This window comes from Lithobates pipiens, unplaced genomic scaffold (assembly GCF_037356315.1).
Source record: "Lithobates pipiens isolate NorthernLeopardFrog02 unplaced genomic scaffold, aLitPip1_a1.2 Scaffold_19, whole genome shotgun sequence".
NCBI classification, from domain to species: domain Eukaryota; kingdom Metazoa; phylum Chordata; class Amphibia; order Anura; family Ranidae; genus Lithobates; species Lithobates pipiens.
The window spans coordinates 392,505,776-392,524,518 of NW_027507764.1; the positions used below are offsets into that span (position 1 = coordinate 392,505,776).

The 18,743-nt window shown below is 39.8% G+C and overlaps 1 protein-coding gene across 1 annotated transcript in view; it reads left to right on the plus strand.

The window, feature by feature from the left end:
- RTTN (rotatin) overlaps nt 1-18,743 on the plus strand; it is a 314,933-nt gene that overhangs the window by 43,253 nt on the left and 252,937 nt on the right. The window contains exons 7-8 of the mRNA XM_077492379.1: nt 5,136-5,250; nt 16,323-16,473. Of these exons, the coding sequence (XP_077348505.1) occupies nt 5,136-5,250; nt 16,323-16,473 (266 nt within the window). The remainder of the gene's footprint in view (nt 1-5,135; nt 5,251-16,322; nt 16,474-18,743) is intronic.

The following is an 18,743-nucleotide window of genomic DNA, read 5'->3' on the forward strand; positions in this document are numbered from 1 at the left end:
TGATATGCCTGTAGCACTTTTCTTCTCTTGATAGCCAAATTAAGGCCCTGGACTTTATGGGAGACTAATCTGTGGGAGGGTAGGAGCGTGATGTTTGGCATGCCAAGTGAAGGAGAGGAGCGTATCGAAACAGACATCACTTATCTCAATGGGAGATGGAGCAATTTTGAGAGAAGCGTGGAGCTGGACCTGGGACCTGGAGTGGGAAGGTGGAGTTGCGGCATCTGCGGGCTGGCAATCAGAGAAAAGAGGTTAGTGGAAAAGAAGAAAAATGGGGGGGAAACAAAGTGCAAGTTGGCCTAACATGGGCCTGCTGCGCTGGGAGGTGGAAAGGTCCCTCCCTTTGTCACTGCACAAAAACCAATTGTAGCCCTCGAAGTGGGCTAGCATTCCTTCACCCAAAAATGGCGAAACCATAGTCGAGAGATGGATGGAGACGCATGACTGCTGCCCCATCCTTAGCCATCCCTGGTAATAGCAAAACCATTAGATAATAATATAAATTGTAACATTAATAAAAACTGTAACATTAGTAAATTAATGGATCAAAGGGAGGGGGAAAGGGGAGGCTAGGGGTAGAGGTATAGTATCACATACCCCCCCCCCCCCCCCAGGATCTTCGGAGAGTGGGAACTGTCCTTCAGGAAACCTGACGTGTGTTCAGTATGGGTTTCTTGAGTGTTGTGTCTCAAGCAATTCACTTGTTAGGCTGGATTCCTTCTGTTCCACTATCTTGGCAAAGGGCAATTGCAAATGAAAGGGGGTGCAAAGTCAATCCTGTGGGGGCAAGCAGATAGGGTAGATTAAGGGAGTCAGGAGGGTCTCCAGAATCTGAGAGGATATCCAATTTGAAATTGCCTAACAGGGCTGGGCCCTGAGGAGTGAACTGAAGGCATCTTATCAGTATTCAGGTGGGCATGGATGCTTTCAATCGCCTGCTTTTGTTTGTTTTCCACGTGGGGGAAATCAGACTTGTAGGAGTGGGGCGCTTGGAGGATACTGCTTGAAGATTTGAAGTGTCCATTGCTGGGTCTTGCGAGATGAATTTCAGGGAAAGGAGCACCCGTTCGCCCTCTGGGAGGGTGGCGGAGAAGTAGGTTTTACCTTTTTTTTTTTTTTAGGCAAATTTTAATGCGAAGGGGATTGCCCATCAGTATTTGATTTCCTTCTGCGAGAGGATCAATGGCAGTGGTTTAAGGGCTCTGTATTTTTGAATGGTCATTGGTGAGATGTCCACGAAGATCTGGATGTCATGTCCTTGGAAGGAAATGCGGCATTGTTGGCGTGAGTTTTTCATAATCTCCCCTTTCTCACCGTAGTAGCGCGGTTTCACTACCACATCCCTGGGGGACCCGTCTTTTCTGGGGGTACCCAATGATCTGTGAGCTCTGTCTAACTCCAGCTTATGTGGGGTAATTGCAGGGATGAGGACTTTGATAAAGTCCTGGACTGCTTTAGGGACGTTTGTGATAGATGCTGGGATACCCCTGACCCTGAAATTTTTCCCCCTCAAATGATTTTCAAGGTAGTCGATCCTGTTTAGGGCCACAAATGTATAATGTGGATGTGGTCAGTGTTATGATTGTCCCTGGACACTGTAATGTCAAGCTTATGTTCGATTGCTTCCATTCTGGAGCCCAGGTTTTGGAAGTCAGAGCGAATGTCATCAGTGATTATGTTAGTTGTGTGAGGTAGGCCTCTCTCAAGTAACTCAGACAGTTTAAGAAACCTCCTGCATTCTGGGGTATATTTAGGATCTGGGCTTCCTGGGCTGTTAATTGTGTCCAGGTGGGCTGGAGTAGTTCCCAGGGGGGAAAGCATATAGTTGTTTATCGATCGCTCTATGAACGATTCTGTGGAGGCAGGCGATGGGGTCACATTATGGGAGGTGCTGGGGGTTGCCTGAAGTGTGTAGGCTAAAGTGGCTGGGGCAATGACTTGCCTGCATTCTGCTTGTCGCCCTGTGTGCATGTCTCATGGCTGAGACGTGGCTGCCATCTTGGATTCGGCCTGGATTACCTCTGGCATAGGAGTGTTGCGGGGGTGTTCCCCGAGAGTCTTGCTGACCGCGGGCGTCCTGCTGGCTTGGCTCTGGGGCTAGGGAGGCTTGCTGACTAGGGAGGCTTGCTGGCTCGGGCAGTGAGGAGCTCCTGGCTTACGTGGCCATATTGGAAGCTTCCGCGCATGTGCCTCTGACTTTGTGTCACTTTTAACGACTATTATAAAAACGTGAATTACACCTGTACTTGACTAGAGATGTAAAATGTCCGGGAAAATTTTGAAGACCTGAGAATTAAGTTTTCCTAGTCGTTTTTTTTCCGGAAGAAATTGACATTTTTCAAAAAAAAATCAATGTGGAGTAGTTTTTAGAAATTGAAAGTCCTCCCTTCTTCCTCCTCCCTTCTTCCTCCTCCCTTCTTCCTCCTCCCTTCTTCCTCCTCCCTTCTTCCTCCTCCCTTCTTCCTCCTCCCTTCTTCCTCCTGCCTTCTTCCTCCTGCCTTCTTCCTCTTCCCTTCTTCCTCCTCCCTTCTTCCTCCTCCCTTCTTCCTGCTTCCTCCTCCCTCCTTCCTCCTCCCTCCTTCCTCAGGTTTTTTTTTTTTTTACACTGGGAAAGTGAAATACAGTGTGTATATAAAAGTATTCTGCTTGAAATCAAAGTGCACCTTTATCAGTAAACTAAACTTTTTTTTTTTTTTTTATTACAAATGGAATAACAAAGACTGTATATGTTACCTATTCTCATGTATTAGTTGAAATGTTAACAAGCCCACTTTCCCTCATAATAATTGAAAAGCTTCCTGCCAATATGCATTTTCAGTTATTGATAATGTTGATCCATAAGCATATGTTGTGAGCTTGATGAATGTTCTGATTTCCAGGTGTCATTTTCCCTACAAAATTAAGGTATTTTGTATTTTTTTGGGAGGCTGTAGTTTGTAACACTTCCTTACTTGAAGATGCTTGCTACCTGAAGAAACATTTTGTGATGATCCAGAAGCAGCAGAAAGTTTCTGGAATTGGAACTTTGGAGGGAAAAGTTACTTCCGCTGTCATTATTGTCCTCATTTCTTTTCATAAATTATTTTATAGCGTCTTTAGGGCACCTCTGGCATGCAAGGATGTGTTTTGTAATTTTTGTTAGTAGCATTTGGAAAATTTAATATTTCTTCTCACAATAGTTCTTCTTTTCTTTTTTCCGGGAATTTTTATTTTCTTGCACATGTGTATTTCTTTTTCGATTTACATTTCTCGCACGATTCTTTCATCATTGATTAGAAAATTGTTCGTTTTTCAAAAAAGTTCCAACGTGTCCAACGATTGCTCAAATTCGATGGCCGCACGAAAATCAGCTGTTGCAGCCCACTAATGGTGCAAAATACAAATACGAAAAATTTTGGATAAGATTTACGAAAGAGAAAAAGAGAAAATTATATTGTAACAAAGTTTGTCTTTTCACGCATATCTTCTTTCACGTATATTTATTTGTTTAAATGTATGATTCCACATTTCTTGTGCCCATGCAGTAGCCTGTGATTTCTAGTTAGATGGTTTCAGATATACGCATGTTGACACATTTTTCCTTGACACTTTGATATAGCGCTACACAAAATTTTATGTTTAAGATTTACGAAAGAAAATCCTTGAAAATTCAACCCATTCGGCCTGCCTTACTTGAATTATATTCCAGAATTTTCTTGTCCTCCAGCTGAGAGAACTACTCAATAATTTAAGACTTTACATAAAGTTTCAGAAATATTTAATACTTCATATTATGTATTTTGTATATCATGTCATAGATTATTTTTATATCAAGGTATAAAAACGTATTCCACCCTTTTTTATTTTATTTTTATTTTATTTTTCAAGAATAAAAAACAAAAAACTGATTTTACCCCCAATTTTTCCATCTTATTTATTTACTTTGGCAAGGCCTTCTCATCTCTGTTCTTGACTGGATGAGAAATTTTCTGTTCACATGATTTGAAGTGAATGTTCACACAATTGACGAGAGCTAATTTACGCTTGCATTGTCCAAGGCGGATCATTTGTCAGATCAGCAAGGGGGCTGTTGATGGGCATTCAGGAAGTGATGCTACTGCCCCATGAATTTTTTTTTATTTTTTTTTGGGACAGCCAAATGAGGTTTTTCAATGTGAACACTGCAATGCAACCATGAGTCTAGTGTTTGGCTTATGGTAGGACTGCACTGCTATTACCTGCCCACCAAATGCACTTGGGTATGGGGAGGAGTTAATTTTTTGCAATTACACAAAACTGCATGCGTGGTAAGTACTCCCTTATGGCTGCCTTTGCAGCCTAAGAGGGAAGTGGTAAAAAAATAAAGCAGCTCTTCTGCCGAGTTTTACCTAATCGGTCTCACCGTGTCAGGTGTGTTTTGCTGTCATTATGTACCTAAATGGCAACTCCAATGTTCTTGAGAAAAATAGCATTTTCCTCCTGGAGGATCAATTATATATTACAATAATTTTTTTATTATTTTTTTTTGTTATTTCTGAAGAAATAGCTGTGTGTTTGCCTGTCCCTATGCAAACTAATGTGAATGGGAGTGATTTCATAATTGTCAATCGGTGATGCACTTGCAGGGTTCAAATGAGGAAAGCGGCAGGATCTGCATCCCTTTTGGATGTGAGTTCCCTTTGGGACTGTCTCGCCAAAAATTACCTTTGTTGCAGGGGATGCCCAAAATCTATCTGACGTGTACCTTTTAGTGTAGACTTCTAGAAAAACCCAATAAGCCAATCACACAAGCAGGAAATTACAGTTCTCTGTACACAACACCTCCAGGTAGCCATGTTGCATTGCATTTTACAGGAAATGACAGTGTTGCAGATTGAAAAGGAAAGCTAATTTTTAATGAAATTCAATTACACCTTGACTTGTGTTTTTCAATTGTATATACTGTATTACTTTTTGCTATTATTATCTCACAAAAGTAGAGTTTCCGTTTTTTTTTAAATGTTCACTTGTTTTATAACTACAGTTTATGGTCACTGGCCCTTCATAGCTTTCTGCTATTTATTTATTTTTTTATGTATATCCATATTATGTAAAATTCAGATTTTCAATATCTGCTGCACTTCATATTTAACTTTTCTTCTTAAAACCTTCCCTAGCTCTCTGAGAAGCAAAAACCAAGGCTTAATCTGGAGAAGTTGTCAACTTCTGCAGGACGTTGTAATGGAAGATTTTCCTGCTGAAATCTTTCTTCAAAGACCGAAGATTGTAAAGGTTAGTCAGACGGTGACTGGATAATGCTGCTTATGACATTTTCAAACATGCTAGGGTTTTCCGGAAATTTCAGACATGCCAGGATTTTTGATGTTCTACCAAGAATAGAGAAGTAAGAGGTTTATGCTTTTACTTGTGAGATATGTATATTTTTAGATGCTGTTTGGCTAAAGAACTTATGACTTGATTTATGATAGCTTTATTTTGCACAGCCGAAATAAATGATTGGCCATCACTAAAAATAATTGTTCCTTGCTCTCGCTGTATCGGAGCCTTACTTTAAAGAATGTCAGACTCAAATGAAACCAAGAGTTGAACTGAGCAGAAAAAAAACTCCTTAATAGGCTGCATTAGGTCTGTTGAGGATCAGACCTTCTCCGCTCCAAAAATATTACAGTGCTTCGGTAATTAACATAACAGCAACTTACAGTATTATATCCCTAGGCAAGGGACCAGAATATATTTTCTAAAGTGTTCAACTGCGACATTTTGAAAGGAAGCATAACCTTTATAAGTTTTTGAACTGATTGAGGCCTCATTCACTTTAATTTCTTAAAATTGATAAATGCTAGCACGTGCCAGGGCATCTCAGTCCATGCAGTGTCCTGTCCATCTGCACAGCTTTAGTCTATTCCACTCTATCCCATGGTTGAGATTCTATTTTGGTTGATAAAAATTTTTTCCCCCTAACTTTTCCTATGTGCTGGTTTGTGAGTGTTTGTTTGTTTTTTTTTTTTTTGTTTTTTTCCTCCCAAGTATAGGCTCATCGGGCCTATGTTTTCCCCTCTAACCTGCAAGACCAGCCTTGAGGTATTTCCCTTGGAGATGGGTTCATATCCACATCTCGGGATTTCCACCTCTTTCCTGTCCTAACCTACAAGACCGTTGTGATATATTGGTGAATTCCCAAGGCTATTTGTACATTTTTTTAATTTTATTTTTACATTTTTTATTTTTGGTAGGCGACAAAACAATCAAAGATCATTGACACTATGTAGAGCACAACATTAAACATACATATTATGTAGAGCACAACATTAAACATACATACAACATTAAACATACATAAGGAATGTCAGATATGTATAGGTTCATCAGGCCTCGTCTACCCCCTCCAACTTGCAAGACCAGCCTTTTAAATTTTGAAGTATTTCCCTTCTAAATGGGTTCATTTCCACGACTTGAGATTTCCAGCTCTTTCCTGTCCTTATCTGCAAGGCAGTTGTTAGCCTTGGGAATCCACTAGTATATATCTGTAGATTTTCCTTTTTTTTTTTTTTTTCTTTTTTTTTTTTTTAATCCCTTTTATTTTTGGCAGGCGACAAAACAATCAAAGATCACTGAAAATGTAGAGCACAACATGAAACGTACATACCTATAAGGCATGTCAGATATGTCTGGTATCAGACAAGTTGCCCACACAAAAGACATAATACGGAAACACAGCAAAGAGGATGGCTCCGGAAGATGCAACAGTATTCTAAGTCGCCTGTGTGGGGGCGTACAAACAAAACCTTTGCTTAACCTGTGTATATACGGCTGCAGAATGGCTCTGCTGCACGAATTGCTGTATATGTGTGTGTGCGTGTGTGTGTGTGTGTGTATGTATGTATGTATGTATGTATGTATTATACTGCAGCCGCTGTTAAGAGCCATAGCAAGCGCGTGCCTGCACGGCTGGGGACCCAATGTGGGCGGCCGCGATCACCGACGGCCACCTGTGATTGCGGGTAAGAGCAGGAACGGGAATTTGTGTGTGTGTGTGTGTGTACGCACAAATTCCTGTCCTGTTGAGGGGGAGAGAAATGGATCGTGTGTTCTTACTAAGTAGGAACAACGATCTGTCTTCTCTGTCAGTCCAATCCCCTCAGTTAGAACACACCCAGGGAACACATGCTTAACCCATTGATCGCCCCCTAGCTTTTAGCTCTGATCGCTGTAGAAATGTCACTGGTCCCAAAAAAGTGTCTGGTTTGTCTGCCACAGTATCACATTCCTGATTAAAAATCGCTGATCTCTTCTGTTCTCTATCTTGCAGACCACTCAATATACGCTTATTGCAGATTTTTTATTTATTTTTTCCAAAAATATGTAGAATACATTTTGTCCGAAACTGAGGAAAATGTTTATATATATTTTTTTTAAATTGGGATATTCTAGCAAAAAGTAAAAAAAAAAAAAAAAAAATTATATATATATATATATATATATATATATATATATATATATATATATATATATATATATATATAATTTTTTTTTTTTTTTTTTTTCAGAATTGTTTGTCCTTTTGTTTATAACGCAAAAAATAAAAACCACAGAGGCGATCAAATACCAAAAGAAAACTATATTTGTGGGGAAAAAAGATGTAAATTTTGTTTGGGTACCCCACCCTTGATCACCATAAGGCTACTCCTCCGGTACCCCTACTGGCGGATGATTGTGGCTGTTTCTTGGGCATTGCCACATTATGAGTGCATTTATTAATTGATTAAAGTTGCACTTGGGGGGAAAAAAAAAAATATGAAGGTCCTGGTATCCCAAATCTGTTATGCCGCATACACATGATCGTAATTCTTATCAGAAAAAGGTTTTTCTGATGGAATTCTGCTCAAACTTGACTTGCATACACACGGCCACACAGAAGTTCGCTGAACTTTGGACCGTCAAGATTGTGATGACGTACAGCACTATGACGATCCGAGAAAATTAAGTTCAATGCTTCTGAGCATGCATCAAATTGATTTTCCGAGCCTGTGTAGGAATTTTGCATGTCAGAATTGCTACAGACAATCGGGATTTCTGATCAAAACTTTTACCGTTGGAAAAATTGAGAACCTGCTCTCAAATTTTTGTTGGCGGGAATTCGGCCAGCAAAATTCCGATGGAACATACACACGGTCCCCTTTTCTGATGACAAGCTCTCATCGGTCTTTTGCTGGTCGAAAATCCGATCGTGTGAATGCAGCATTAGAGTATCAGCCATTTTAATGTGTTTGTTGAAGTCTGATTTTCACTGTGCTGAGGCTTTGTGCAGAAAGTGAAAAAGTTGGTAACTATAGAAGAGTGAAGGAAGGGGGTTGAAAAATGTATGCTAGCAAAGTAAAATGGCTCTCCTTTTTGGTGTCTGGTTTATGTTATGCTTCTCAATTAATAGTGTCTTTCATCACACATTCATTTAGCGGCATATAAAGCATTCTCCTACTTTAAATTAAAACCAGAATCTTGTGCTTAGTAATACAAACAAATTGGAGCTGCTGCACTCAAATACATATGAATACCAGGTTATAAGTGACTGTAAATAAACCAGAAAAAAGTGAGCTCTCTTCTTGCAGAATACCTTTTGTGTAATAAAGTGCTGAATGCAAAAAATCCACATAAACTATTGATTCCTATACAAATGTTCCACTAATCTTAGCCGCACAATACTTACTTAATTAAAACTAAAATACATCAATTGGCTTATAAATCAATATATTTATGGCAAAGTTCATTATTATATAGGTACAAGAATTCCATAAAAAAAAGTGCTCTGTAAAAACCAAAATTTTCAAACGTGCTTCAAGAGTGCCGTAAGTAATGCAGCCTCTTACCAGAACCAAATGATCTCAGATTATAGAGATTATTAGTGTTTATGTATAATCCAGGGAGCTGACGTGCCAAGGCCACTAATTTCCCATTCAGCTCTAAGGCGCCTGCAGTTAACATCGGACATTGGGCTGTCGGTCTTAACTTGGCCTCTAACCACACTTCCCAGGTGGACTCCAACACTCAGAATGGTTAGCATAAAAAATAGGATCTCGTAGAGCAACTCTACTGGTAATAATTTAATAAAGTGGTGTTGCACTTACATGTACCAAATAGATAAAAAACATGTACAGGCATACCCCACCATACTCCAGTACACAATGGGGTTTATTTACTAAAGCTGGAAAGTGCAAAATCAGGATCACTTCTGCATAGAAACCAGTGAGCTTCTAACCCCAGCTTGTTCAATTAAGCTTTGGTAATAAAACCAGGAAGCTAATTGGTTTCTATACAGAAGTGAGCCTGATTTTGCACTTTCCAGCTTTAGTAAGTAAACCCCATTGTGTACTTAACCATTTAAAGTCCACACTTTTCAATGAGTTAGAGTGACTCAATGTGCGCTACCAAATGGTGGAGCAGAATGTTAAAGGGTTAAAAGCGGGGTATGCCTGTATTCAGACAGCTTGCAATACAACCTCAGTCATGGTGTTATCCAAACAGCTTTGGCGTGATGATGTCACAGACCCGACGTGTTTCCATCTATGAGGTGTCTTCTGGTATTTTAGAATCTTTTGCAATTTGTGGTCAAATTAGTAAGGATAGGTGTTAGGAGGGGAGAGGGGACCGTTTTAAAGTGTCACTAAACCCACATCATGAAAAAACTATCAAATGTTCTATCACATGCTGTTCATACTCGGTCATTATAAGATTGGTTTTCTGTATTCTGCAAAAAATACTGCTGCTTTCTATCTCCATTTTCTGTCCATGGCCCCTATTCAGATAGGGATTTTGCAGCTGTGGTGGCAACTCTGCACATGCTCAGTTTTCAGTTTCTGTGCTGAGCATTTCCTCTCTATCGCATCTAAGCAGCCCATGCGAATATAGGGTCACACATGTGGGCTTATACACAGTAGTAAATGACAGGCCACTCCCTCCCCCTTCTCCATGGCCACTTACCATCTAAACACAATGGGGGCAGGATATTACATGTAGAATAATGGAGGCTTCACCTCCCTCTTATTCTAAGCTAGAGGGGTATGACTCTCTATCCACCTACACAATGTTATTTCCACAAAATAATGAAGTTTTGATTTCAAATCTATATTTATGACAATTTTTAAAACTGTTTCATATTGACTTTATTTTTATTTTGGATTCCAAAGGCTGTTTTTTATTTTGAGCATGTGGCCAGCAGGAGAGGACTAGAAGCTCCTCCTGCTTATATTGCCCTGCAGACAGGCTTGGAAAGACCTCGATCATGTGACAGCTGTATATTAATTAGAAAAAAGGTACTTAGATTTTTAACTTTTTTTTTTTTTTAATATTAAAATATTTACAGTGCAATCATTCACATACTGAAATAGAAGGGACAATGTAAATTTAAACAGTGTGGAGTTGATTTACCAAAACTGGAATACACAGAATCTAGTCCCTTCTGTATTGTAATTGTACTCCCCCCCCCCCCTCTACATTGTAAAGCGCTGCGAAATCTGTTGGCGCTATACATATCCTGTATAATAATCTGTGCATGGTAGCCAATTATATAAAGTGAGAAATCAACCAGCGCTAAAAACACAACAAATACAGTGAGAAAATATATAAAAATGCAGCTAGAATACTGTAGGTCAAATTACCAAATCCCACATTTCAAAATCAAAAAATATCAGTACAGCGCAAATACAAAATAATACAAAAAAATTCCATAAAGTGATAAATAAAAAGTCCATATAGTGAATGATAAAATGTAAGGGAAATTCAGAAAGAGTCCACTTGTGCAATGTGTCTTCAATCAATATATCAAGTGACGATGTGATCCCTTCACCATTGAGCAAGTTGAACTCTCACCTCAACAAGTGGACCCCTGATATATCAGATAGGTCAAAAACGCATGTTCCCATCAAGGGTAGATCATAAGGTTACAGCAGGCCAAGCGGAAGCATTTCCAGGTAAGGTTCTCCTCCGTATCATCAGATCAATGTGATATCATATATGAAAAAGAACAGGCAAATCTAGTGCTCTCCGTTGATGCCAATTTATTAAAACAAATAAAAGACAAATACCACTCACATTTGTAAGCACTGATCTCCAGTGCTGAGTGCTAAGACAGAAAATACCATGCATGGATCAGTGTGTCAGCTGGCGGATGACGTCACGACGCAGGTCACGTGGTCCGTACGCGTTGCGTCCCAGAGAGTAGGCGGGACTTCATCAGCGGTGACGGAATGACGTCGGACGGCCGCTTTTATACCAACACACTAATATAGAACCAATACAAAGCGGAGTTATGCGCAAGACAGATACCGTAGACGGCACGTATCAAACGTGACACCGGAACATAGATCTGCGCTCACTCCAAACACAGGAAGGAGAGAGAAAGTATTAAAAAATATATATGCTATAGGGAAGTTAAAACCAAACCAGAGAGAGACAAAAATATAGTCTGCTGATTAGCAACAAGATGCAATCCTCTAATTATTCTCACATAAACTATGTGGAGAAAGAAAGGGGATATTGCCTAAAGAAAGCAGTACAATATATTCTCCTGGTAAGTCAAATATAACCAAAATAAAAACCTAGTAAATATACCCGCAATGCCGCTGACGCCATCAGAAAGCTACACTGATCCACACATGGATTTAATAAAATTGAGTACCAAAATATAAAATAAAAATAAATATAAATATAAATAAAATAAAGATAAATAAAAAATAAAAATAAATAAATATAAAAATAAAGATAAATATAAAAATAAATAAAAATAAAAATAAAAATAAATGAAAATAAAAATAATAATGAAATTAAAATAAAAATAAAAATACAAATACAAATGCAAAAGGAAAAAAATTCAAATACAATAAAACAATTCAATTATCTGTCCGAAATGAAACAATTTAAATCAAAATCCACGTTTAGACCTCTCGGGGCAAGAACCCTTGTTTCATGGATCCAATAAGATTCACGTTTGCTTAATTGGCGTATGAAGTTACCTCCACGCCAATGTTTGGTTACCTTCTCAATCCCCCAAAAGCTCAAACTCTTGGGATTCTGAGAATGCACCAATTTGAAATGGCGAGACACATTGTGGGTCTTAAGACCCTTTTTGATATTATTTACGTGTTCACCCAACCTCACATGTAGGGGTCTAGAGGTTCTGCCAATATATTGGAGACCACATTCACATTGTAACATGTATACCACCCCTGTGGTAGAGCAGGTGATAAGTTTATCGATCTTATATTCCTTATTGTTACTTGTAGCTATAAAAGATTTTCTCCTTTTTACATTGCATCTGGAATGTCTGCATGCCGTACACCTACCGCACGCATAGAAGCCGGATAAAAAAGAGAAAAGTCTACTTTCAGTTTGTATAGGGGGATCGATAACACTCGGTGCTATTTGGTCACGTATTGATGGAGCCTTCTTATATATGAAAGAGGGCCGTGCAGGTAACAAAGGGCCCAACACTCGATCCTGTTTCAATATAAACCAATTTTTGGCAACAAATTGGTTTATATTGAAACAGGATCGAGTGTTGGGCCCTTTGTTACCTGCACGGCCCTCTTTCAGCACTCAGCACTGGAGATCAGTGCTTACAAATGTGAGTGGTATTTGTCTTTTATTTATTTGTTTTAATAAATTGGCATCAACGGAGAGCACTAGATTTGCCTGTTCTTTTTCATATATGATATCACATTGATCTGATGATACGGAGGAGAACCTTACCTGGAAATGCTTCCGCTTGGCCTGCTGTAACCTTATGATCTACCCTTGATAGGTCAAAAACGCATGTTCCCATCTGATATATCAGGGGTCCACTTGTTGAGGTGAGAGTTCAACTTGCTCAATGGTGAAGGGATCACATCGTCACTTGATATATTGATTGAAGACACATTGCACAAGTGGACTCTTTCTGAATTTCCCTTACATTTTATCATTCACTATATGGACTTTTTATTTATCACTTTATGGAATTTTTTTGTATTATTTTGTATTTGCGCTGTACTGATATTTTTTGATTATGGTAGCCAATTAGCTTCTAACTTCAGCTTGTTCAAGTAAATTTGACAATAAATCATGGAAGCTAATTGACTACCATGCACAGCTGCGCCAGATTTTGCACTCTCCAGTTTTAGTAAATCTCCGACTGTGTGTTTTTGTATCACTTTAAGGCTAGTTGAGATGAAGCTTTAATTCCACACAAACTGTGTTTTATCTTTTATAGATGTATAGATCTACTCCCGTATTTATATAGTAGCGGCATATGCTACAGTATACAGAATCTTTCACATAAGTGCTTGTCCTTCAAAGAAGCTCACGATCTTCATTCATACACATGGTAGGGCCAGTTTGCAAAGAAACCAGTTAACTACTTCAGCTTCGGAGGGTTTTACCTCCTTAACCACTTCAATACAGGGCACTTTCGCCCCCTTCCTTCCCAGCCCAATTTTCAGCTTTCATCGCTCTAGCGCTTTCAGTGACAATTGCGCAGTCATGCTACATTATACCCAAATGAACTTTTTATCATTTTGTTCGCACAAATAGAGCTATATTTTGGTGGTATTTATTCACGACTTTGTTTTTTATTTTTTGCGATATAAGCGCAAAAAAGTGGAAATTTGGAAAAAAACAATATTTTCTTTTTTCTATTTTAAAAGAAATCCAATAAAATCAAATTTTTACATAAATTTAAGCCAAAATGTATTCTGCTACATGTTTTTGGTAAAAAATTTTTCGTTAAGTGTATAATAATTGGTTTGTGTGATCACGGACATATGTACGCAAATGATCATGTACATATGTGTGCAGGTGATCACGTATATATGTGTGCAGATAATCATTGGGACATGTGATTTTAGTGGGACATATGTGGGGGACATGTTTTTATTATTGGGGACATGTGTTTTTATTATTTGGGGACATGTATGTTTTGGGGACATATGTGGGGACTGTGTTTACACTGTGTGGTGTGTTGTGTATTACACTAGACTGGTGATCAGTGAGTAAAAAGCTGTAAAAAACATTTCATACTCACTGATCATCAGCCGGCTGCAGCGATCTGCTCTCCTCTCCTCAGCGATGACTTCTGTGTGAGGAGAGGAGGAGCCGAATGCCTAGCAACCGGCTGTTTGTTTACATCACATGATGGCCGTGATTGGACACGGCCGTCATGTGATCAGGAGGGCCAATCAGAGAGCCCTTCTGCCGATCTGAGATACGCCGTGTCCGGGTGACACGGGCGCATCAGGAACGCGCCGCTGCGAGGGCGCGATCCCGCTCCTTCTGATGGACGTTCCTGAACGTCCTATCAGAAGTAGACGGCTCCCACCCGGCCGTATATGTGCATTGGCCGGGTGGGAAGTGGTTAATAACCAGGCCATTTGATCACCTCTGCAGTTTTTATTTTTTGCACTATAAACAAAAAAAAGGCCAGCATTTTTGAATAAAACATTTTTTTTTTTTTATAGTTACAATACAAGTAAAAAAAAAAATTTAAAAAATCGAACTTCTTCATCATTTTAGGCCAATATGTATTCAGCTACGTATTTTTGGTAAAAAAAAAATCCCAATAAGCATATATTGATTCGTTTGCTCAAAAGTTGTAGCGTCTACAAACTATGGGATATTTTTATGGCATTTATAATGGTTTATTATTTTTACTAGTAATGGGAGCGAACAGCGATTTTTTTTTTTTTTGTCTTTTTTTTTTTTTTTTTTTTTTTGTCTTTTTTTTTTTTTTTCTGGATTGCGGTGGACAAATTTATTAGTGATCAGTTTATGCACTTACTGTACCAATGACACTGGCAGGGAAGGGGTTAACACCAGAGGCGATCATGGGTTAAGTATGTCCCTATTGAGTGCTTGCTGTGTTGGGGGGGGGGGGATGTTCTGACTGGGTAAAGACAGAGATCAGTGTTTCTGCTTAGCAGGAACACAAGATCTCCATCTTCTCCCATGTCAGAATGGCAATCTACCTTGTTTACATAGGCAGATCGCCGTTTTGCCTGTCCCGGAATCGATCGCGGGTGGCCGGCAGACATTGAAGCTGCCGGTCCTGCTGATGGGCATCCCCTGTGTCTTATCAGCTCATGATCCTACCTCTGCACCCCCCGGCGGCTATTGTACGAAATGATGTACAGGTGTGTCACTTCGTGCAATAGAGCCGGCCTGCTGAAGTACATCTGCGGTAGGTGGTCAGCAAGTAGTTAAAAGGGCACTAAACAGATTTGAAAAAAACTATTCATACATTTTTTCTTAACTCAGAAAAGTACCTGCGATTTTGTTCTCAGCCACATCTTTTTGCTGCTGTGATCTGACTTCCTATTAGAGGGTGGCTACATTCATTCATTCTCCATGGTCCCACTCACAATGGACCAAGGAATGGTTTGTGTTTTATAGAGCAGTGCACATGACCACAATTAACATGCAATTCCAAGCAGACATGGGAGGGGGGCAGAGGAGATGTTCAGGAGCTCAAAGAAGCAGAAAAATACAGTAAGACCCTTTTCACAATGGGACACTTTTAAGGTGTTTTGGCGCTAAAAATAGCACCTGTAAAGTGCCTGAAAAGCGCCTCTCAAGTCACGCCTGTGTGAAAGCCCGAGTGCTTTCACACTGGGGCATTGCGCTTGCAGGACAGGAAAAATCCTGCATGATGCATCTTTTGGGCGGTGCGGGAGGGGTGTATACGCCACTCCTCTACTGCCCCTGCCTCTACTGAAATGGGCAGCGCTGCAACACAGGCACTGCTATATCTTTCTTCGGCCACTAGTGTGGGTTAAAAGCATCCTGCTAGCGACCGATTTATCGCCGCTATAACAGCGGTAAAGGACCGCTAAAACTAGCAACAATTTACCGCTAACGCCCCCAGTGTGAAAGAGGTCTAAAACTATTTCCTGCTAAATAGATTACATGGCCCAGTAATAGCCTGTGCATACATTTTGGTTGAAGAATAAGAATATCGTTTAGCCTATGTGCAGTGTTTGTATGGGAAATGAGAGCTTGCAGAGGAATCTTATACACACACAGATCATACACGTTCCATGCAGATAGTCCCCTGCCAGGACTGAATGCCTGCACCCAGAGTTGCAAGGCAAGAGGTTAACGACTTGGCTTTCTACACTTGATTCCTCCGATTTGCCTTGTAATTTTACACTTATCCTATTTTTGTTCCATATTTATTTTCTCAGCTTGACATATGTTTTGTTCATTTAACTAAGCATTGCTTTGTGTCAGTCTGCAAGCATTAAATTATTCTGTTAAATGTCTGTGAATGTGCATGTCAAATAGTTGTCTTTAGCTCTGTGTCAAATGTATTATGTATTTAGAGCCTTCTGTCTTTACTGGGCCTTGCATGTGAAAAAGATGAGCAGCGGCATTTGGCATTCCAGGCTGCATCCTGTCTGCACCACTTAAGTACCCTGTTGAGAAGCAGATTGAACTTTCACAGGGATCCAGGGTTTTTAAGCACTAAACAGGGTAAGTATTATCTGTTAAGGTTTGTACTGTTTTTATGTTCATTTGAAACCTCTGGCGAATTGAATAATTAATATGCTGACAGCATAGTTATTTTTTATGTCTAGAAGTAATTACATTCATAAAGGTCTATTAGGCCTTGTACATGCAGTCTTTAGTATGTGAGAGAGTGATGTGTAAAGTGTGTGCAAAGGCTGCTTTGTTAAAGGTTTTGAGAGGAACTTCACCTTATCTAGCTAAAATGTTATTTCTAGTTTCTGATAAATGTCTCCTTTATGTTAAAAAAAAAAAAAAAAAAAAAAAAAAAAAAGACGGACTTGTCCATGGACATTATCCTCTTTCAAAAGTTCTATTTTTACTCTTTGCCAACCTGTGCTGCCCTCTTGTCTATTTTTTGGATGCAAAATACACCGCTTGTCTCTGCCAAGTCCATGATATCTGGCAGACACCCATGTCATGTCCACTCATGCACAGGTTATTGCATGTGCAGACCGCCGCACTTCTCTGCCAGAACCCAGAGACTAGCAGAGACATTTGTCAATCTGCACACGTACGAGGCCTCCTTGTCTGTGCTCAAGCTTCTATGTACAAGGCCTTAAAGTGTCATATAAAACTATCAATAAATGGTGTATTACATGATCTTCATACTCGGTTACTATGGGATTTGTTTTCTGTATTCTGCAAAAAAACTGGTTGATTCTGCTATTCTCTATCATCCCCTTTTTTTTTTTTTTTTATCACGTCCCCAATGCAGTTGGGGATTTTGCAGAGCAGTGTTGGCAGCTCTGCACATGCTCAGTTTTCAGCGAGTTTCTATGCTGAGCACTTACTCGCTATATAATCTGAGCCCATGTGATTATAGATTGACAAATGTGGGTGTATACAGTGGTAAATGACAGCCCACTCCTTCCCTCCTCCTGCATGCCCACTGACCAGCTCAACACAATGGGGTGGAATATTACATCTTGGTGGAGGCTACTCCTCCCTGTTATTCTAAAACTCAGGTTGGAGGGGGCATGACTGGCAGAAATCCGCCCACACCATGTTATTGTTAGAGGTAAAATATAATTAAATAATATATCTCTATCTCTGACTCTCTGCAGATGTCACTGGTACAGGAAGGCACTGACTATATAAACTTTTTTCAGAAGTTTCAACTCTTTGTTAACCACTTGCCTACTGGGCACTTAAACCCCCCTCCTGTCCAGACCAATTTTCAGCTTTCAGTGCTGACACTCTTTGACAATTGCAGTCATGCTACACTGTACCAAAATTAATTTTTTAGCACTTTTTTTTTAATGTGTGTGTGTGTGTGGTGTTTTTTTTTTATTTTTTTTTACACAACTAGAGCTCTCTTTTTTGGTGGTATTTAATCACTGCTGGGTTTTTTATTTTTTGCTAAAAAAAACAAAACAAAACAAAAAAAAAGACCTGTAAATTTTGAAAAACAAAAAACCTTTTCATAGTTGGTTATAACATTTTGAAAAGTGGTCATTTTTCTCCATTGATGTGCGCTGATGAGACTGCACTGATAGGCGGCACTGATGAGGTGGCACTGGTAGGCAGCACTGATCAGTGGCACTGATGGGCATTGATAGGTTGCATGGTGGGTACTGGTGGGCACAGATGAGGCAGCCTCAGTTCTGTGAGGGACCAATGTTCCTCTTACAGAAGCTGGTGATCGGCTTCTTTTTCACCCTCACACTGACGGCGTGAGGTGGGAAAAAGTACTGATTTACCTATATTCTGTATACATCATGTGATCAGCTATCATTGGCTGACAGCTGATCATGTGGTATGAGGCTGTGATCAGCCCCTTATCTCATAGACTCTGATCACAGAGCGTGCTGCGTGCAACCTGCAGGGACACACAGACATTGCATGCTCAGGAGGACGTCTTTGGACCCCCCCCCGGAAATTGAGGCCCACGCTGTACCCATCATTCGGCAAGAAAGTTCAGCCAGAAGTTAAGCAAAATTTTTTATTTCTCTTATATCCCCCGACTGACACAGCTCCTCTCTTTAGACAAGGGGTGTCCAAACTTTTTTCAAAGAGGGCCAGATTTGATGAAGTGAACATGCTCGAGGGCCGACCATTTTGTCTGACATTCTTTTAAACCATTAAAATTCAGTCTAAGTGTGTTCATCCGAGCACTAATACACGGCCCAACAAGAATTCTCTAGCCTTTGTGCTGTGTGTGGTGAATAGATGAGCTTGGGTGTGTTATTTGGATATACTGTATTTAATTGGCTTATACCACACACCTTAACTTT